Here is a 23,051-nt window from a genome sequence, read left to right as displayed (position 1 = left end):
CCGTATACCCCATTATCTTTTATGCATGCAATATTATCAGCCCTTACACCCATGAACCCACTTGCTAATCACTTATTTTAATAGAAATTTTGAAATTATAGATGAGGGTACAAGTTCTTACCTCTTAGGGTGAAGACCTAGCAATTTCACTTGACAATCTTCAAGGATTTGGGGCAAGAATTGAGTGGGGACTTAATGAAGATCACTCCCTTTCTCTCTATAACTTCCTCTCTCACTCTATATGCCGTGAAATAATAGAAAAATGGTCTAACGGCGTATTTTTAATGGGATGGGGTCAGGTTTTAAAACTTCTCTTGCCAACGGCCTCTGATATGCCCCCACATGAGCCAAACTCCCCATAGATTTTCGACTAAGAGCATCTGCCACAATATTAGCCTTTCCCCGATGATAGAGAATATCAATGTCATAGTCCTTGAGTAACTCTAGCCATCTTCTTTGTCTCAGATTCAACTCCTTCTGCTTGAAAATATATTGAAGGCTCTTATGGTCTGTAAACACATCCACATGGACCCCATACAAATAGTGCTGCCAAATCTTTAGCGCAAACACTACTGCCACAAGCTCTAAGTCATGGGTTGGGTAGTTCTTTTCATGATTCTTGAGTTGTCGAGAAGCGTAGGCTATAACCTTGTCGAGTTGCATTAACACACACCCAAGCCCGATCCTTGAAGAATCACAATACACCACAAATCCCTTTGTACCCTCTAGCAGGGTTAACACCGATGTTGTAGTCAATCTTGACTTCAATTCTTGGAAACTCCTTTCACGAGCATCGGACCATTGTAATTTAACTGCTTTCTGCGTCAATTTAGTCAATGGAGAGGCAAGAGTAGAAAATCCATCCACAAATCTTCTACAGTACCCAGCCAAACCTAAGAAATTGCGAATCTCAGTTGGAGTGGTAGGTCTAGGCCAATTCTTTACCATTGCAATCTTTTGAGGATCAACCATAATTCCTTCCCTGGAGACAACAAAACCTAAGAACGCGACAGATTCAAGCCAAAATTCACATTTCGAAAATTTTGCATACAGTTGATGTTGCTGAAGAGTCTGTAGAACTGCCCTGAGATGGACAGCATGGTCCTCCTGACTTCGGGAATACACAAGAATATCGTCAATGAATACTATCACAAAGGATTCTAGAAAAGGCTTAAAGACTCGATTCATAAGATCCATGAAAGTTGCTGGGGCATTTGTTAGCCCAAAAGACATCACTAGAAATTCAAAGTGCCCATAACGAGTCCTGGAAGCTATTTTCGGAATATCATGCTCCATTATCTTCAATTGATGATACCCGGACCGCAAATAAATTTTTAAGAAACACGTAGCACCTTGCAATTGATCAAACAAGTCATCTATCCTTGGTAGAGGATATTTATTCTTGATTGTGACTTTGTTGAGTTGTCGGTAGTCAATGCACATCCGTAGAGACCCATATTTCTTCCTTACAAACAAGACTGGTGCGCCACACGGTGACACACTCGGCCAGATGAAACCCTTTTCTAGCAAATCCTTCAATTGTTCCTTTAGCTCTTTCAATTCTATCGGTGCCATTCTATAAGGTGGAATTGATATAGGTTGTGTGCCTGGCATCACGTCGATCCTAAAGTCAATCTCCTTGTCTGGTAGAATCCTAGGGAGCTCATCTGGAAAGACATTCGGAAATTCATTCACAACTGTTACGGACTCAAGGCTAGGTGCCTTGGCATCAGTGTCCGTGACATGGACTAAATGATAGACACACCCCTTCTTGATCATCTTTGCGGCCTTAAGGTAAGAAAAAAACCGACCTTTAGGAACTACATTATCTCCCTTCCATTCAACAATAGGCTTATTAGGAAACTCAAGCCTCATAGTTCTAGTCCGACAATCCAGCTTGGCAAAACATGAATATAGCCAATCCATCCCTATTATTACATCAAAATCAACCATCCCCAATTCAATAAGATCGGCCATGGTATCCCTACCACGCACCGTGACAACATAACTTCTATAAACTCGAACAGCCAAAATTAACTCACCAACCGGAGTAGATACCGAGAATGGTTCATGAAGTTGTTCTGGTTCTATCCCGAATTCCATAGCAACAAAAGGGGTAACATAGGACAAGGTGGAACCGGGTTCAATAAGTGCATAGGCATCATGAGATTGGACAGTCAGAATACCTGTAAAAACATCTAGAGAAGCCTCTGCAGTCTGGTGACCACTCAAGGCATAAAACTGGCTGGGTCCTCCCGAACTCTACGCACTACCCCTAGCTGCACCTCCCCCCGTGGGTGCTGGAGTACCTCGAGCTGGAGAGGAGACTGAAGATGTAGCAACTTCTGGACTGAATGACTGTGTTGTGCCCCTACCCGCTCCCTGGCAGGATGTATGACAATGCCTCTGAATGTGGGCCCTCATCCAGCATCCATAGCATACGGGTAACTCCAAGTAACAAATCCTTGAGTGCATCTTCCCGGACTTGGGGAACGGGGACCTCTGCTACTGCTGGGATCTCTCTCCTGACCGACCCCGCTGATAGGATCCTCTGTTGCCTTGATTGGTCTTGAAACGACTCCACTACTGTTGTTGGCTAGGCCCTGATAGCGGTGCACTGGTTGAAGACTGTGCAACAGACTGGGACGGCCCTGATGTCCCCCCTTCTCAGAAAGTTGATCTTCCCCCACCTAGTGACTCACCCATGTTGCCATTAGACCGGGTCTTTATTTTACCCTCTCTCTCCATTATGTTCTTCAATTTGCGGTTCTCTGTGGCCTTGGCAAATGCCACCATCTTCACATAATTCATGTTAGAATTTAATGTAGCTGTAGAAGCCTCATTAATAGTCAAAGGATTGAGGCCCTGAACAAACCGGCGCACCCTAGCCTCCATTGTGGGTAACATGTGAATGGCATATTTGGACAGGCGGGCAAACTCCATATGGTACTCCCACACACTTATGCTACCTTGCTTCAGATTCTCAAACTCTGCTGCACGGGCTTCCCTTGTCTCAACGGGAAGGAAATGATCTATAAATGCATTGGCAAACTCACTCCACCTCGCCGGAGGGCTCCCCTATTCGCAGGAATCTTCCCATAACTCAAACCACGCATAGACCGCCCCTTTTAGATGATAGGCAGCCAAATCTACTCCCTCTGTCTCAGTTGCACGCATAACCTTGAGGGTTTTATGCATCTCATCAATTAAATCCTGAGGGTCTTCTTCTTGATTAGCACCCGTAAACACTAGAGAGTCTAACTGAAGAAATCTATTCACCCTAGAACTGGTGGAATCCCCTTGCTGGCTAGATAAACTGGGTGCAACATTTGACCTCTGGGCCTGAGAGGCTACTAGCTGAGTCAACATCTGAATAGCTTCCCTCAGATCCCCATCAGAAATACAGGATCCGGAAGCTGGGGATGGAGGCGGAATAAGAGTATCAATGGGAGGGATAGTAGTACCCTCTGCAGGTGCAGGAGTCGGGGTAGTCTGCCCTGGAATAGGAGAACCAGGCAGGGTGATAGCAGGGCGACTACCCTCACCTGCAGTATCATGTAGTGATTCATCAGCCACTCCTGAGGTGGCATTGTCTTCTTCATCAATTCTCTCTTTCTTCTTAGGTTCCATATACTAAAAGATAGACCAATGCACTAGTTAGAGGGGGAATAGTTTCACATTTGCTGCACAATCCAGAATATTAAACAAGGGTGTTATTCCTAATGTCCGAGTAGCCTCCAACTTATAGATGTGGTCGACTACACACCGATAAGAAGGACTCTACTAGACACGGCTCCGAGACATCCTAGGACACTTCAAGCGTTTATTTAGACAACATCAAAATCGAACATTCACATTATTAATCCATTTTCATGTCCCAAACCTAAAACCATGGTTAAGTTTCAAGATTTCATACAGTTATACTTTAGAAGAACTAGAGTACCAAGTTACAACATAGTTCATTGACCCATCCAACACCCGTACATAACCTACACAAATGTCTACGGAGCCTCTAAGGATACAAAAGACAATAATGACAATGCCGGCAACAAGGCCCCGGCTATACCTCAAAAGTGGATATCTATAACAAAATATGTACAACATAACCCCTGGAAGGAGAAAGGGTCTCACCAAGCCTTTGAGAGGAGGATGCTCCGCTACGCGCGATCGGTACTATCCGCTATGGAGCCACCTACATTAATTTAAAAATGTAGCGCCCCCGGCAAAAGGGACGTTAGTACCATGGAATAGTACTAGTATGTATAACTAAACACCTTCCAATTAGAAAGAACAACCATACAAGAGTAAAAAGAAATCATAAGGACAACAAGCTTCAATTAAGCACCACATCAACAATATAAGAGGTTCACATAGTTTTGACATAATTTCTGAAATTTTAGATTGGGGCATTCCATATCATTGCATCATCATCCACATTACCACCGCTTCCTTGAGCAGAGTCCGATCACGGCCCGATCGGCTAAGCCATCTTATCAAGACGTTACCCTTATTTCATTCTCACTTTCCAATTTCAATTATCAATACATTACCACCATGTGTGTATAACATGTCGTCCGATCACAGCCCGATCGGCTAAGCCGTCTTACCAAGACGTTACCCTTTTCCGTTGATCATTCTCACTTCAATCTTTGGTTCCACATGTATTAGTTCATCGGCACTTGGGGCCACAATTACCACATTTCATAACTCACGTTTCCCATTATTCCCATTTTCAACACTAACCTTGCCATTTAAGATCATAGGCACACACAAAAGTAATTTAAGTTATAAGCATAGAGGGGAATTTATTTAGTTCGGTATATTAATCACAATGTAACCTTGACTTGACATTTAGGCAATTAGCACATAGTTCATGTTCACCAGACATCCTCAATTTACAAAGAATAACACATTAAACACATAGAGAAGCACCTTCCATATGCATTTTCACAACATCAATTCATTTGTCATAACAAGTACTACATCAATCAAATTTCGGACTTACAACATTTGCACGGGTACCATGGAGACTCAATTTCTAAGAGGATGGGGTTTTAGCCATACATACCTCAATAGAGCTTTCCTTAAAGCCTTATAATAAATTCCAGAATTTCCTAGCAACCTCGATCTATTTTATGAAAATTACAAGTTGAACCAAGAATTAGAGGCATGAATAAGATTCTCGCTCATTTAAGTAAATTATCAAGCACTGTGCACAGTGATTTTTAGGACCCTTTTGTGAGAGAGTTTCATCATCCTATACCACAATTGTTATCTTTTTGGTTCACAACCTCCCCATACCCTATTATCTATTATGCATCCAAGATTATCAGCCCTTATACCCATTAACCCACTTGCTAATCACTTATTTTAACAAAAATTTCGAAATTATAGATGCGGGTACAAGTTCTTTCCTCTTAGAGTGAAGACCTAGCAATTTCACTTGACAATCTTCAAGGATTTGGGGAAAGGATTGAGTGGGGACTTGATGAAGATCACTCCCTCTCTCTCTCTCTAGAACTTTCTCTCTCACTCTGTATGCCGTGAAATAACAGAAAAATGGTCTAATGGGATGTTTTTAATGGGATGGGCTCGGGTTTCAAAAGTTAGAAAATAGGAGCCCCGACACGATCTGCGATCGCATATGTGATCGCATAATGGACATACGACCCGCAAAATGGACCGCAAAAATGGCCCCAAAACCTGAACACATTGTCTGGGTATGCGACAGAAATGCGGTCCGCATACATGTTCTGCGGTCACATAATGCACCACAGAACTGCCCCTTACAAAATTCCAAGGGGATTATCCGATGAATATGTGGCCCGCATAGTGTTTATGTGATCGCATAATTGGCCGCATAGTTGACCTCAAATTAACCATCACATTGCCTGACTCTGCAGCGACTATGCGGTCCGCATAGCTATTCTGTGGTCGCATAATGGACCGCAGAAATACACTTTTCTTGAAAACATTATTCCTTAATTTTTTAATACACAGGTCAATCCAAAGGGATTTTACACTTCTCTAACACATATGTCTAACTTGGCACTACGAGATTTCGGGTTTTGAGTAGAAATTTTCACGGGGCCTTATAGGGGGACCCACCTGGACCTGTGCAACTACAACCTGCAGGGCTGGTAGTAACCAAGGTGTCTGAAGTCCCTGAACCACCTGCTCTAGAGTACGGGCAGCGGGAGTCTGTGCACCTTTCTTAGCCTAATAAGTGGTTGGCGCGGCCGGAACTGAAACCACCTGAGCAAGACTAGTGCATACAGTCAATATCTGTGCCAAAGCCTCCTGAAGGCCTAGAATCACAATGGCACAGCTGGTACTTGAGCTGGTCCCACTGGCTCAACCACATCTAGGATCTGCTCCTAAGTTGGAGCAACGAGTGGGTCTACAGGTGCTGGTCTAGCTGTTGCACGAGCTGCACCTCAGCCTCTATCGTGACCATGGCCTCTCGGCCTCGATACGGTAGCATGTGTCCTTACCATCTGGAGAGAATAGAATAGCAAAAGTTATTTTTCTGAATCAACAAATCCGCCTGACAAGAATACAAATGAAGTTTTCCTAATGGTTCATTAGCCTTTCGAAGATAAGTACAGACATCTCCGTACCTATACGTAAGACTCTACTAAACCTACTCATGACTCGTGAGACCTCCGTAACCTAGGCTCCGATACCAACTTGTCACGACCCAAACTCAACATGTCGTGATGGTACCTATCGCAATACTAGGCAAGCCAACAATCACCAATAACTATGCATCTTTAAATTTAAAACATAATGGAATAGGCTTAATAGTGAAAAAATTGCAAGTTAACATATTATAAACAGCGGAATAATAACGCGGAAGAACAAAATTTAACATTTAAGCTAATACCAATACGAATCCATAATAATAAACCACCTAGAACTGGTGTCACAATCTCACGGACTATCTAAGAAAAACTACAAATAGGGTCTGAACAAAGGAAATACATGTCTGTCTCTGAAATAGAAAAGAACAGAAAGAAACAAGATAGGAAGGGGACGCCAAGGCCTGCGGACGCCTGCAGGACTACCTCGGGTCTCCGATGGACTGAAGGTAGCAACCCCTAGCTAAGGTCCGTATGCTCTAGTACCGGGATCTGCAAAAAAGAGTGCAGAGTGTAGTATCAGTACAACCGACCTCATGTACTCAGTAAGTGTCGAGCCTAACCTTGGCCAAGTAGTGACGAGGCTAGGACACAACAAACAAAATAACCTGCAGTTAAACAGTATCTAACAGAATAACAGTAATAGAAGCAATTCAAAAGTAACAGGGAGGGGTAAAATGCTATGGGGGAATACCAACATAAAGAATCACAGTAATAACGAAATGAGACAATTAAGGTACTTGAATCGGTAACAACAAGAGAACATCACAAACTAGCAATAAGTGCACGGTATTACCCATCGTGTTTTTACTCTCGATCCTCACCGATGCAATCAAATAATAAAAATGTGCACAACATCACCCTTCGTGCTTTATCTCTCTTCCTCACCATATAAATATTAGAAATGTGCACGGCATCACCCTTCGTGCTTTATCTCTCTTCCTCACCATATGCATCAATATCAATGTAAATGTACACGGCATCATCCTTCGTGCTTTATCACATTGTCCTTACCATATGCATAAGTATGATATGCACGACATCACCCTTCGTGATTTATCTCTCTTTCCTCACCCAAACAATAGCAACAGCAACATTCCAGCAAGGGAATCAACAATTAGAATAAATACATCCCGGCAAGGGAATCAGCTATATCCAAACTTGTACCAACAATTAACTTCACAAATGAACCTCAATTAGAGCCAATGCTCAACAATAAACAAATACCAAGAAGATAATCATAAGTCTTGCTCAACATGGATAATCAACAATTTAGGCATTTGTAGTACTTATTAAGAAACACAACGATCACAATTTAAGACTCATGGGCATGCTTGGCACCGACGTACAGACACTCGTCACCACACCTATACATTGTACACTACACTAGCACATAAAAAATAAGGCACAAAACCTATTCCCTCAAGCTAAGGTTAGAACAAACACTTACCTCGAACTTCAACGGCCAAACTCAAGCCTCAAACACCACTTTCCCTTTAGAATTCGCCTCCAATTTACTTGTATCAAACCCAAATTAATTTAACAACATCAATAAATGGTAAAGAATTCGACTCCAATTCTTAATTATAGGTTTTCTATTATTTTCCCCAAAAAGTCAAAAATCGACCTCAGACCCGCTTGGTCAAAACTCGAGGTTCGGATCAAAACCTGATTACCCATTCACCTACTAGCCCAAATATGCAATTAGTTTCGAAATCCGACCCCAAAACGAGGTCTAAATTCCAATAATACCTAACTCTACCCAAATTCCCAATTTCTACCATAAAAACCCTAGATTTTTGGATGAAGATATATATGAAATGCAAAGGGAAATCGAAAGAAAAAGGTTTAAAATCACATACCAATACTTTGGGGAAGAACTTGCATCTTGAAAATTGCCTCAATGCTCTCTAGTTTTGAAAATATGTAAATGTGGGCTAATTCCCGATTTTGCTACTATTTTAAGAAGACTGGTAAGCCTTCTTCGTGTTCGCGAAGGGCCTGCCGCATTCGCGAAGGGCCGCCTTTCTCAGGATTATGCGATCGCGAGTTCTTCCACGTGTTCGCGAAGGGTAAGCCCCCTTGACTTTCGCCTTCGCAGACCAAGGTACGCGTTCGCGTAGAAGAAATGATCAATCCCAGCCCACCCCTATTACTATACGCGTTCGCAGGACATTGGTCGCGTTCGCGTAGAGAAGCCCCCCAGTGCTCGCGTTTGCAACCCTGTCTTTGCGTTCACATAGAACAAATCCATCCCAAGCCCAGTTCCCATCCACGATCGTGAGAGTTACTACGCAATGCATGGTGCATCAGACACCAGACACAGCAATCATACCAGATTTTCCTAAGTGTAAATCACCCCGAAGCCTATCTGAAACTCACCCGAGCCCTCAGGACTCCAAACCAAACATGTACACTAACCTAAAAACATCATACGGACTTGCTCGTGTGATCAAATCTCCAGAATAACACCTAGAACTACAAGTTTAGCATCAAAATCAAAGAAAAATCTCAAGAACTCTAAAGTTTCAAATTTCATAGCCGAGGGTCCGATTCATGTCATATGAATTTCGTTTCTTACCAAATTTTACATGCATAACTTAAAAACCATATAAGACTTGTATCAGGTTCCGAAACTAAAATACGGGCCCGATACCATCAAATTCCAACACATTTAAATTTCCAAAAACTCTTATAATTTCAGTTAAATAATTTTCTTTAAAAATTCATTTCTCGAGCTTGGGACCTCGGAATTCAATTCCGGGCATACGCCCAAGTCCCATATTTTCCTATAGATCCTCTGGGACCATCGAATCACTGGCCTGGGTCCGTTTACCCAAAATGTTGACCGAAGTCAACTTAATTTTAATTTTAAAGGCAAAATTATCATTTTCCTCAAATTTTCACATAAAAGCTTTCCAGATTTATGCCCGGACTATGCAAGCAAATCGAGGTGAGATAAAAGAAGGTTTTTAATGCCTCAGAATATAGAATTAACTTTTAAATCAAGTGAAATTGTTCGGGTAGTTTAGGACCCATATCATGCCATACTTGCAAATGCTTGTGTTTTGCTAGCTACTGAGATCACTTAGGACATTCTAGGAATTGTAAATAAATATAAATGAATGTACGCACTTACTTGAGAACTTATATGAATTTATTTGACAATAAATGAGCAATGTGTGCTTGATAATAATTGCTATTTGTGGATCGGGACGATCGCCTCTGTAGAAATAGATGCATCTATGGTTCGCGCCATTCGCCCTCTGGCAGTGCACAGTTATTATTTTGTTGGACCGGGCCGTACGACCTCGGCATAATGTGCGCATATTATTTATGTAGAATTCATCCATAACTTACTCTGTTTAAATGCTTTGAAATGTAAATTATTATATGACATGACTGAAATTGACATATGGTTTCTCCTTGTTCTGAGACTGTCATTATATTCATGCTATCCATGCTTAGCGTAAACCTTAAATATCATTGATATTGACCATAGTAAGTGTTAAGTCGACCCCTCGTTACTACTTCTTCGAGGTTAGACTAGATACTTGCTTGGTACATATTGTTTATGTACTCATACTACGCTTCTGCACTTAACTGTACAGGATCTGAATTCAAAAACCATGAATCGATCTTGGAATTATTTGGATTTTACACTAGTAAAGGTTTAAAAAATAATAATTTATCCTAAATTTTGGATTTTGCACTAGTAAAGGTTCAAAGTTGTTGAAGTACAATCTGAATTCAAGAACCGGATCATTCATGGATTTTGCTTTAGGAAAGGTTCAAAAATCAAGAACCGTTCCTGGATTTTAGATTTTGCACTAGTAAGATAGAAAAGTACTATGTAAATTCAAAAAACCAAGAATCATAGCTGAATTTTGCACTAGTAAAGGTTCGTAGATCAAGAATTATTCCTGGATTTTACGCTAGTAAAGGTTCAAAAATTAGGGATCGTTCCTGGATTTTAAAATTTAGCAAATCCTAAAATTGCAACATAGTTTACTAGAGTCCTACTCGTCAAAACTTCAAATATCAATACTGACTTGTCGAAGTTGTATTATGTGTTTAATCAGGTCAGTGATTACTTTGTCATTACAATTTAAAATATTGCTAAACTCTAATGGACGGCCCAAAAAGTGGCTTACCCAACTAACTTTTACCAAAAAATGTTGGATCTTCAAGTTGATAAGCACAAAACTTTAGCAACATCAATTTCTCCAACAAAAAATGGCAGAAATATGATACCATAAAGGTGGTCTTTAACTTTTGACCTTTGGGGTGATTTGAAGGCTCTATTAAGTTCGTATCAATATTTAGAACTTGTTGGTATGTTTGGTTGAGATCCCGGGGGCCTCGGGTTTATTTCGGATGGTTAAGGGACTTGGAGTGAAGTTGAGGAATTGCTTAAGTTTGGTCTTTTGCAGGTATGATCGTACTCGCGAGGGTATTAGCCGTAGGGGCAATGCCGCAGGTTGAGCGCAGGTGCGGGAAGGGTGGAGACAAGCAGAGGTCGCAGATGTGATTGTTTTTCCGCACCTGCAATAGTGCAGATGCAGATCAGAGGTCGCAGGACCGGAGGCAACTGGAACTAAGTGGTTTTCACAGAAGCGCCCTTTTTCCGCAAAAGCAAACACGTGGGTATGAGCCCAGGCTCCGCAGGTGTGGGAATGCCTTGGCAGAACCTACATAAACAAAGTTTCCGAAATTTTTGCCATTTCTAACGTTTTTTGCTCGGAATTTGGAGGTTTTTAAGAGCATGTTTTTAAGAGATTCATGAGGTAAGATCCTTGTGTTCATTTTCCTTCAATAATTACGTTTCCCTGCTGATTTTCCACGTAGTTGGTGTTTTATAAATGAAATTTGGGGGTTTGAGGCTAGGGATTGGGAGAGTTGATTTTGGGGGGTTTTAGTGATGATTTGATGTCGGATTTTGATAAATTTCGTATGGTTAGACTCGTGGTCGAATGGAATTTCGGATTTTGTAATTTTTGTTGGATTTTGAGACGTGGGTCCGGGGGACGGGATTGAGTCGATTTTGGATTTTTGAGTTATAACTTCGTATTTTCTTGTAGAATTGATTCCCTTAGCCCATATTGATTGTATTGTACTGTTTATGGCTAGATTCAAGACGTTTTGAGGCCAATTTGAGAGGCAAAGGCGTGTGGGAGTAGAGTTTTTGCTCGGATTGAGGTAAGTAACACTTTCAAACATAGTTATAAGGGTTCAAAATCCCGAATTATGTGTTATATGATTGGTATTGAGGTGACGCACATGCCAAGTGATAGGTGGGTGGGCATGCACCGTGAGAATTGTGACCTGGTTGATTCCATGGCACTGTAAAGTGGACATGTCTTGTTGATATTCGTGTTTTCACCATGTGATAAAATAATTGAGCAGTCAATCATGTTAGAAATCATATTTAGGCTATATGCTGGTACTGATAGGACCCATAGTGGTCGTTTCTTGCTGTTGACTTACTGATTTCATTGATATTTCGTACTCAGTCATATTCATTCATTTCATATCATATCGCATCCTCTGTTGTTATTTATTCATACATCATATCATCATGTTCGCGCTAGTTTCATGACTTTTGTGAGCCCGTGAGTGAGACTGGAGAGATTGATGACTGAGTAAGGCTGAGAGACTGATTATGAGTGACATTTATGGAATCAGGCTGCACGCCGCAGTGATTATACTGATTTATGATAGTGCTTGGGCTGAAGGAGCCCCTCCGGAGTCTGCAAACACCCCCAGTGAGCGCAATTGATATTATTGAGGGATGGATCTCCCCTAAACATGGATCTTGTCCGAAGCATTATATACTTAGAGATGGATATTCTCCACTGGCTGGATTGGCCCTACTCGGTACTGGGTGACTGATGGTCAGTGATGTACATATTTCGGGGTGGATTTTCCTTAGGTTGTATGGGCCGTATACAGTACCGAGTGATTGAGCATTTGAAAGTGTGAGCACATGAGGCTATCAAGTAGAGGAGTTATATTCTTCATAATATTCTGATTTGATCTATTTTACTATTTTGAGTTATCTATTGAAGTTGAAAGCATGCCTACGTTTCTGCGTTGTTATTTCTATATTGAACTATGCTGGTTGAGTTCGTCACTACCTTTCAGTCCAAAGGTTGGATTTGTTACTTGTTAAGTTGGTTGTACTCATGCTACACCATGTGCCTCGTGTGTAGATCCAGGTGCTCCTGGTCACGGCGGCTACTGATTGAGGTGTCAGGCTCTTGAAGACTATCGAGGTAGCTGCATGGCGTAAGCATGCCTTGACTCTCCTTCGTTATGTTTATTTGTATTTTAGTTCTTATTCCTTAGACATTGTAGTAGACTGTATTCCGGTATAGATGCTTATGTACTTGGTGACATCCCGGTTTTAGGATAGATTGTATTATGCTGCGGAATATTTTCTGTTTGAAAAAGCTTTTTCTTAAATATTAATTACTTCCATTTATATTTTCAAAGCTCTTACTGTGTTGAGATGGTTGAGTATTGGTTGCCTAATTCCACGATAGGCGCCATCACGATGGTTGGTTTTGGATCGTGAAAAAAAGCCACCTGATTGTTTCTTTTAACAATTTAGAATAGGTTATTTTTAATTAGTGAATAAATAAGACGTGAGAATTAAATAAAATGATTGATAAACAATTTTTATGAGAAAATAAAATGAGTAAATAACCAAAAATCGTCATGTGTCTACTAGCATAATAACCAAGACCTGGTGCCACAAGTGTATGAGCTACTAGTAGAATATACAAAAAAAATACTACACTAATGTCTGAAGTGAAATAGACAGAAAGTAAAAGCAAAAGAAAGGCTCCGGGTGCTATAGAACAGGCTCGGAAGACAGCTCACCGCAAAGTTTCTACGTAGTCAGGAGTGCGCCTCGGGATGATGACCAGATGCACCTGCCTCAGATCCTGCAAAGGCAGTGCAGAAGTGTAGCATGAGTAGATAAACAATATGTACCCAGTAAATATCTAGTCTAACCTCAAAAAAGTAGTGACGCGGGGTCGACTTCGACGCTTACTACGGGCTAACAATAAAATACCGAGATTATAATTAAGCACGAGCTACATAAATGAAGCTGAAAACTCAATAACAAGAAATAAATAAATAATTCTTTCACTAATAGTAAATCCCATTTCAATTTCCATCATTTAACAATTTAACCTCTCAAGACCAATGAAATAATATCAAGTATAATTGGGCTTCAAGTATTATTACGCACGAATTATGTTGAGGTCGTACGGCCCGATCCAAATACAAATATATAAATTGTGCACGGCCGAGGGTCAAATGGTACAAACCATAGATGAATCTATTCTACTACCGAGGCGTTCAGCCCGCTCCATAAGAAGAGAAGATACTTTATAAATACCCGATTCAAAGATTTATTAAGAGGTTAATATTAAAAGAAGCACCAATTTTTTATTAACGGTCAAGTAACCCGTCCAAAACTCAAGTAAATGAAGTTCGGTCTTTTACAATCTCCTTTATCAATTTCCAATATGATTTAAGCACTTAAATTAACAAGTAGGGTGCATACATCGCAAGTATAACATGATTTGGGTCCTAAAATACCCGGACATAAGCATACTTAATAGCTACGCACGGACTCTCATCACTTTACCTTATATCAAAGCTTACTTTCCGGTCCAAAATTGTGCTTTAAACTCTCAACTTAGTGTCAAACGACTCGAAACTAGTCAAATTTTATATAAAATAATCAATACATGTTCAAAAGTTCATATCCTAACTATTAAAGTGATTTCTGAACCGTAATTGAAGAATTCCTAAAATTCACCTTCGGCCCCACGTGTCTGGATTCCGAAAATATTTGAAGAAAGCTGTTACGCATAACCTCACGAACTCAAAAATATGATTTTCACTAGATTCCATAACCATTTTCGTGGTTAAATCCCATTTTTATCAAAAATCTAGGTTTTTCATATAAACCCATGATTTCACAAATTGTACATGTTAAATCTACCGATAACCTATGCGTTTATCTCACATTGTGTAGAAATTACTTACCTCAAAGATTTAGGTGAAAACCCCTCTCTAAGAGCTCCAAAAATCGCCCAAGGAATGATATAAATGAGCTAAAAATGCCAAAGTCCCGTATTAAATGAGGTTCTACCTCAAAATGTGGTCCTAGCCCAGGCTGGCTGGCTCCATTTTTGCTGACGGGATCCCACTTCTTTGGTCCCACTTATGCGGAGGCTTCTTCACTTTTGTGGGCCACTGGCTAAATGTCCAAAGCCGATTTTGCGACCAAGAGCTAGCACCTCCGGGCTCGCACCTACGGCTGGCCAAGCACAGGTGCAATTGCACCAGAAGCTAGGAGCTTCAGCTATTGCTCCCAAGTTCCAACTTGGTCTGCACCCGATTATCACTCGGGGGCCCCGGGGCCCCCCCCCCCCAAACATACCAATAATTTTGAAGTCATAAAATGGACTCGCTCGCACCCTCGGAATGCATAAAACATCAATAAAACTAAGAATCAGACCCCAAACCAAATTGAATCAACTTAAGAACTTTAAGTTCTTAAAACATACTCCGAACGTGCCGAAACATAATTAAACTACTCGGAATGACACCAAATTTTGCGTGCAAGTCTTAAATCACCATACGAAACTATTCCTAGGGTCAGAATCCCAATTGGACCTCGATAACACTAAAACCTACTCTAAACCAAATTTAAAGAACTTTAAAACCTTCAAAGAGCCAACTTTCACTATTAAGCAATGAAATGCTCCTAGATCATCCAAAACCTGATCTGAACATACGTCCAAGTCCAAAATTATCGTACGAACCTATTGGAACCGTCAAATACCAATTCTGAGGTCGTTTACTCAAAACGTTGACCAGGGTCAAACTTAGCCCTTTTGCCAACCTTAAGGAAACAAGTGTTCCGATTTCAACCCGAACCCTTCCAAATATCAAACTAACCATCCTCGCAAGTCATAAAATAGTAAAAGCACATATAGGGAGTCTTATTTAGGGGAAACAGGTTCTAAAAAGCAAAACGACCGGTCGGGTCATTAAATTCTCCACCTCTAAAACAAACGTTCGTCCTCGAACGGGTCTAGAATCGTACATGGAGTGCTGAATAAGTGTGGATATCTGCTCTGCATGTCCTCCTCGGCCTCCCAAGTCGCCTTCTCAACTGGTTGGCCCCTCCACTGAACTTTTACCGCAGAAATCTTCTTGGACCTCAACTGGCGAACCTGCCTGTCCACAATGGCAACTAGATCCTCCTTATAACCCAGGATCTCATCTACCTGAACCGTGCTGAAGTCTAACACATGCAACCTGTCGGTATGATACCTTCGGAGCATAGACACGTGGAAAATCGGATGAACTCCCGATAGACAAGGAGGAAAATAAAGCTCATAAGCAACCTCCCCAACTCGTCTCAATACCTCAAATGGACCTATAAACCTTGGGCTCAACTTTCCCTTCTTCCCAAACCTCATGATCCCCTTCATCGGCGAGACTTTCAAGAGAAATTTCTCGTGTACCATAAATGATAAATCACGCGCCTTATGATTTGCGTAACTCTTCTGTCTGGATTGTGCTGTACGGAGTCGCTCCTGAATCAACTATAACTTTTCCAAGTCATCCTTCACCAAATTAGTGCCATATAACTTAGCCTCGTCGGGTTCAAATCATCCGATGGGAGAACGACATCGCCGACCACATAAAGCCTCAAATGGAGCAATCTCGATGCTAAACTGATTACTGTTGTCATAAGAAAACTCGGCCAAAGGCAAGAATCGATCCCACTGCCCTCTGAAGTCAATCACACATGCTCTGAGCATATCCTCCAAGATCTAAACTATCAGCTCCGACTGCCCATCGATTTGCGGATGAAAGGCCATGCTGAGTTCTACACGGGTTCCCAACTCACTCTGTGCTGCTCTCAGAAATGTGAAGTAAACTGAGGGCCCCTGTCTAAAATAATAAAAATGGGCACACCATGCAACTGAACAATCTCCTGGATGTAAATCTGTGCCAACCTCTCTGAAGAATATGTTGTCATAACTGGAATGAAGTGTGCCGACTTGGTCAACCTATTGACAATAACCCAAACTACATCAAACTTTCGCAAGGTCCGCAGCAACCCAACTATGAAATCCATAGTAATGCGCTTCCACTTCAAATCAGGTATAATCATCTGCTGGAGTAGGCCACCTGGACTTTGGTGCTTGTACTTAACCTGCTGGCAATTTAGGCACCTAGATACATACTCAACTATGTCCTTTTTCATTTGTCGCCACCAATAATGTTGCCTCAGGTCACGATACATATTCGTAGTACCTAGATGAATAGAATACCGAGAAATGTATGCCTCCTCTAGAATCCGCTCCCTCAAGCCATCGGCATTAGGAACACATTAGCGACCCTGGTGTCATAGAACACCATCATCACCGATAGTAACCTCCTTGGCACCACCCTGTAGTACTGTCATCTAAGAAGCAACAAGTGCAGATCATCAAACTGTCGAGCCTTGATCTACTTCAATAGTCAAGACTGGGCAACGACACATGCAAAAACTCAGGTGGGCTCTGAAATATCCAACCTCACAAGTCTGTTAGCCAAGGACAGAATGTCCAAAGCTAATGGCATCTCCTCTGCCCAAATGAATTCCAAGATACCCATGCTCTCCACCTTTCTGCACAAGGCATCTGCGACTACATTCGCCTTGCCCGGATGATAATGAATGGTAATATCATAGTCCTTTAGTAACTCAAGCCACCTACGCTTCCTCAAATTGAGATCCGTGTGCTTGAACAAATGTTGCAAGCTGGGATGATCAATGTAAACCTCATAGGAGACCCCAAAAATATAATGCCTCCAGATCTTAAGAGCATGAACGATCGCGGCTAAACTCTAAATCATGCACAAGGTAATTCTTCTCATAGATCTTCAACTGACGTGAAGCATATGCAATAACTCTCCCCTCCTGCATCAATACACAACCCAAAATGATGCATGAAGCGTCGCAATACACAATATACAGCCCCGAATCGGAAGGCAACACTAGAATGGGTTCCATAGTCAAAGCTGTCTTAAGCTTCTGAAAGACAAACGGAACGGAGCACCCTTCTGGGTCAACCTAGTCAAAGGTTATGCAATAGATGAGAAGCCCTCCACTAATCAACGATAATAACCTGCTAACCCCAAGAAGCCCTTTATCCCTATCGTCATAGTGGGACGAGGCCAACTCTGGACTACCTCAATCTTCTTGGAATCCACCTTAATACCTGATACAACATGCCCCAAGAATGCTACATAATCTAGCCAAAACTCATACTTGGAGAATTTAGCATATAGTTTCTATTCCTGCAAGGTCTAAAGCACCACTCTCAACTGCTGCCCGTGCTTCTACATACTATGTGAGTAGATCAAAATGTCATCAATGAAGACAATAACAAATAAATCATTATATTGCCTGAACACCCTATTCATCAAATCCATAAACGTTGTTAGGGCATTAGTCAAGCCGAAGGACATCACTAGAAACTCATAATGGCCATATCTAGTCTGGAAAGCAGTCTTTGGAACATTCGAATCCCGAATCTTCAACTGATGGTACCCCGATCTTGAGTTGATCTTAGAGAACACCCTATCACCCTACAACTGGTCAAACAAATCATCAATACGCGGAAACGGGTACTTGTTCTTAATGGTAACTTTGTTCAACTGGTGGTAATCAATTCACATCTGCATAGTCCCATCTTTCGCCTTCACAAATAACACAAGTGCACCCCAAGACGATACACTTAGTCTGACAAACCTCTTTGCTAGCAACTCCTCGAGTTGTTCCTTCTATTCCTTCAACTCTTTCAGAGCCATGTGGTACAGTGGGATAGATATAGGTTGGGTAATAGGAGCCAAGTTAATACAGAAATTGATATCATGATCTGGTGGCATGCCTGGAAGATCAAATGAAACACATTGGAGAACTCCCAGACTACGGACACTGAATCATTCACCAGAACCTTTGCAGTATCGCGAACATAAGCTAGATAAGCCAAACAACCCTTCTCGACCATATGTCGAGCCTTTAGAAAAGAGATAACCCAGATAGATGCACTGACAAATGACCCCTTCCACTCCAATCTAGGAAACTATGGCATCACCAAGGTAACAATCTTGGCATGGCAATCAAGGATGGCGTGGTATGGAAATAACCAGTCCATGCCAAGGATGACCTCAAATGTGGTCATATCAAGCAACAAAAGATCTGTTCTAGTCTCAAAACCATATAATGTGACAAGATAGGATCGATAGATCCAATCTACAACAACAGAATCGCCCACAGAAGTGGACATATAAACAAGAGTGCCCAAGGACTCATGAGGAACATAGAGGAAATGAGCAAACAGAGATGACACATATGAATAGGTAAACCCAGGATCAAATGATACCGAAGCATCCCTACCAAAGAAAAATAATACTTGTGATCATAGCATCTAAGGCCACTACATCTGGTCTAGCCAGAAAATCATAGAACCTAGTTGGAGCACCAACTGGATAGCCCATCTGACTGGCATGTAGCTAGCTAGCCTCCACCTGCCTGGCCTCCACTTCTAGGATGGCCCCTACTAGTACGCCCTCTGCCTCTGGGCAACCGGACAGCTAGTGCTATAATCATGGGCTGATGAATCTACTGTACTGCCTTGCCCCAAAGCCCAGAGAAGAACCTCCACACATGGGTGAGATCCCCACACTCGAAACAACCTCTCAATATGGTGGACCACTGACCTGAAGTCTGACCCTGGTGGCCTAAATACCCAAAGGAGGAGCCCTGAGTAGGTGGTGGGCGATAGGATCTCTTTGGCATAGCGCTAAATTAGGGTCGCAGTGGAGCACCCCGAGGAGGCGGCAGTGCTGGATATGTTGGCCTGCTAGCCCGACCTCTCCCAAACTAACATTTGCCCCCAAGCGGACCACCACTGAACCCTCCAGAATAATAGAACCACTTGTCCTATGGCATCTGCTCTTGGCCCCACTGACGAACACCCTCGATCCTTCGAGCTAACGCCATAACTATCTAATAAGAAGTTCCCAGCTCAACCTCTCGGGCCATAGTGGCCTGAATACCGTAGTGCAACCCTACAACAAACCTCTATACTCTCTCCACATCAGTAGAAAGTATCATAAGTGCATGGCGAGATAACTCAGAAAACCTCACCTCATAGTCGGTCACTAACATTTGACCGTGTTGGAGCTGCTCAAAATGAAACTACAACTCTTCCCTCTGAGAGGGTGGAATATACCTATACAGAAAGGTATGTATGAACTGGTCTCGAGTCATGAGAGGAGAACCTGCTGGTCTGCTAATAAGATAAGATTGCTACCATCTACGGGCCTTACTCTCCAGCTGAAAAGTAGTGAAATCCACCCCGTGGGACTCTAATATACTCATGTTATGCAGTCTGTCCCTGCAACGATCAATGAAGTCCTGGGGATCCTCATATCGCTCACCTCCGAAGACAGGAGGGTGTAGCCTGGTCCATCTTTCCAATAGCTTCTACGGCTCGCCGGTCGCAGTTGGTCAGGGCTTAAGTACGGCTCCTGCCACTAGCTGGGCTCCGCCATAGGTAGTGTGCCCGGGGTATGTTATACAGCAGCTGTAGGCCTAGGAGCTTGAGTAGCTAGGGTTTACTAGAAATAAACCAGCCTGAGTCATGGTGTCCATGAACCGCAGCATACGGCCCATGACCTGCTGAAAGCCCGGTGCCGACATGAAATCTACCGGGGCTGGCTCTGCTGCAGGCACCTTTCCCTGCTCCTTAATAATAGGATCCTCTACTGGATACACTGGTGGCATAGCTAGAGAACCTCTGGGACTCCCTCGTCCCATACCTTAGGTTGGTGCCCTCCTTCGGCCTCTACCTCGGCCTCTAACAACAGGAGGAAGAAGCTCTTCCTGGGTTTGAAACATCCGATGTGCGCGTTCTCACCATCTGTGAGAGGATAAGAGAAAGATACTTAGTATAACATCAACTACACGATAGGAGATGAAGAAAGAGTAGTTTCCTAACACCCTATAGCTTCTCGAAGATAGGTACAAACGTCTTCGCACCGATCCGCAAGACTCTATTAGGCTTGTTCATAACTTGTGAGCCCTACATGAACCTATTGCGTTGATACCATGTTGTCACGACCCAATTTCTCCTATAGGTCGTGATGGCGCCCAATGTTACCACTAGGCAAGCCAACAGAACCACCTGATTGTTTCATTTAACAATTTAGAAATAGTTTATTTTTAATTAGTAAATAAATAAGAAGTGAGAATTTAATAAAATGATAGATAAAAAATTTTTAAGAGCAAATCAAATGAGTAAGTAACAAAAAATCGTCATGTGTATACTAGCATAATCTCTAAGACCTAGTGTCACAAGTGTATGAGCTACTAGTAGAATATATAAAAAAAAATACTACACTACTATCTAAAGTGAAATAGACAGAAAATAAAATCAAAAGAAAGACTTCAGATGCTGCAAAAAGGGCTCAGAAGGCAACTCACCGCAAAGTCTCTAGGTAGTCAGGAGTGTGCACCGGGATGATAACCAGATGCACCTGCCTGAAATCCTGCACGGATAGTGCAGAAGTGTAGCGTGAGTACATAAACAACATGTACCCAGTAAGTATCTAGTATAACCTTGAAGAAGTAGTGACGAGGGGTCAACTTTGACACTTACTATAGGCTAACAATAAAATACCGAGATTATAATTAAGCATGTGCTACATAAATGGAGTTGAAAACTCAATAACAAGAAATGAATAAACAATTCTTTCACTAATAGTAAATCCCAATTCAATTTCCATCATTTAACAATTTAACCTCGCAAGACAATAAAACAATATCCATTATAATTGGGCTCCAAGTATTATTATGCACGAATTATGCTGAGTACAGGCCGATCCAAATACAAATATATAAAATATGCACTGCCGAGGGTCGAACGACACGAACCATAGATGCATCTATTCTACTACCGAGGTGTTTAGCCCGCTCCACAAGAATAGAAGATACTTTATAAACACCCGATTCAAAGATTTATTAAGAGGTTAATATTCAAAGAAGCACCAATTTCTTATTAACGATCAAATAACCCGTCTAAAACTCAAGTAAATGAAATTCGATCTTTTTCAATTTCTTTTATCAAGTTCCAATATGATTTAAGCACTTAAATAACAAGTAGGGTGCAAACATCGCAAGTATAATATGATTTGGGTCCTAAACTACTTGGACAGAAGCATACTTAATAGCTACGCACGGACTCTCGTCACCTCGTACATACGTAGCTCCCACAAATAGAAGCACATATTATTTCAATTCACCTATGGGGTTAATTCTCTCTTACAAGGTTAGAAAATAGACTTACCTCGTCTGAAAGTTTACTTTCCGGTCCAAAATTATGCTTTAAACCCTCAACATAGTACCAAACGACTCGAAACTAGTCAAATGTTATATAAAATAATCAATACATGTTCAAAATCTCATATCCTAACAATTAAAGTGATTTTCCAAACCTAATTAAATGATTCCTAAATTCACCCATGGGCTCACATGCCTGGATTCCGGAAATATTTTCAGAAAGTTGTTACCCATAATCTCACGAACTCAAATATATGATTTTCACTAAATTTCATAATCATTTTCGTGGTTAAATCTTATTTTTATCAAAAATCTAGGTTTTTCATCTAAACCCATAATTTCACAAATTTTCATGTTCAATATACCCATAATCTATGTATTTAAATCACATTGTGTAGAATTTACTTACCTCAAAGTTTTAGGTGAAAACCCCTCTCTAAGAGCTCCAAAAATCGCCCAAGGAATGAAATATGCAGAAAATGCCTAAGTCTCGTATTAAATGAGGTTCTGCCTCCAGCGATTTTCGCTTCTGCGGACTTCGGGCCGCACTTGCGAAAAGTCATGGCAAGTGCGGTCCTAGCCCAGGTTGCCTGGCTTTGCTTCTGCAGACGAGATCCCGCTTCTGCGGTCCTACTTTTGCGAAGGCTTCTCCGCTTCTGCTGACCACTGGCCAGGCGCAGGTGCGATTACACCAGAAGCAGGGAGTTTCAGCTGTTGCTCCCAAGTTTCAACTTGGTCCGAGCCTCATCTGATTAACACCTGGGGCCGCCAAGACTCCGTCCGAACATACCAACAAGTTTAAAATCATAAAACGGACTCTCTAGCACCCGCTAAATGCATAAAACATCAACAAAGCTAAGAATTACACCCCAAACCAAATTGAATAAACTTAAGAACTACTCCAAACGTGCTGAAACATACTTAAACTACTCGGAATGACACCAAATTTTGCGTGCAAGTCTTAATTCACCATATGGAAC

The 23,051-nt window shown here is 41.7% G+C and overlaps 1 protein-coding gene across 1 annotated transcript; it reads right to left on the bottom strand.

Annotated features, from left to right (window-relative positions):
* Window positions 1-267: 267 nt before the first annotated feature.
* Window positions 268-3,630, bottom strand: LOC138885556 (uncharacterized). The gene is made up of 4 exons (XM_070166516.1): window positions 3,181-3,630; window positions 2,703-3,078; window positions 1,518-2,186; window positions 268-1,235 (listed from the first exon to the last, which is right to left on the bottom strand). The coding sequence occupies exons 1-4, from the start codon at window positions 3,628-3,630 to the stop codon at window positions 268-270; spliced, it is 2,463 nt and encodes an 820-aa protein (XP_070022617.1).
* Between the last annotated feature and the right edge of the window lie 19,421 nt (window positions 3,631-23,051).

Source organism: Nicotiana sylvestris, chromosome 2 (assembly GCF_000393655.2).
Source record: "Nicotiana sylvestris chromosome 2, ASM39365v2, whole genome shotgun sequence".
Classification (NCBI taxonomy): Eukaryota; Viridiplantae; Streptophyta; class Magnoliopsida; order Solanales; family Solanaceae; genus Nicotiana; species Nicotiana sylvestris.
Note: the sequence above shows the minus strand (reverse complement) of the source record. Positions and strands in the feature narration are given on the sequence as shown.

Excerpts from the sequence above, each read along its gene's own strand:
- LOC138885556 (XM_070166516.1), bottom strand. The coding sequence starts at position 3,630 with ATGGAACCTAAGAAGAAAGAGAGAATTGATGAAGAAGACAATGCCACC. Across the intron at positions 2,187-2,702 it reads CCGGTCTAATGGCAACATGG|GTATTCTGACTGTCCAATCT; the intron begins GTGAGTCACTAG and ends ATGTTTTTACAG. Across the intron at positions 1,236-1,517 it reads GAAGGATTTGCTAGAAAAGG|TGATGTCTTTTGGGCTAACA; the intron begins GTTTCATCTGGC and ends TTGAATTTCTAG.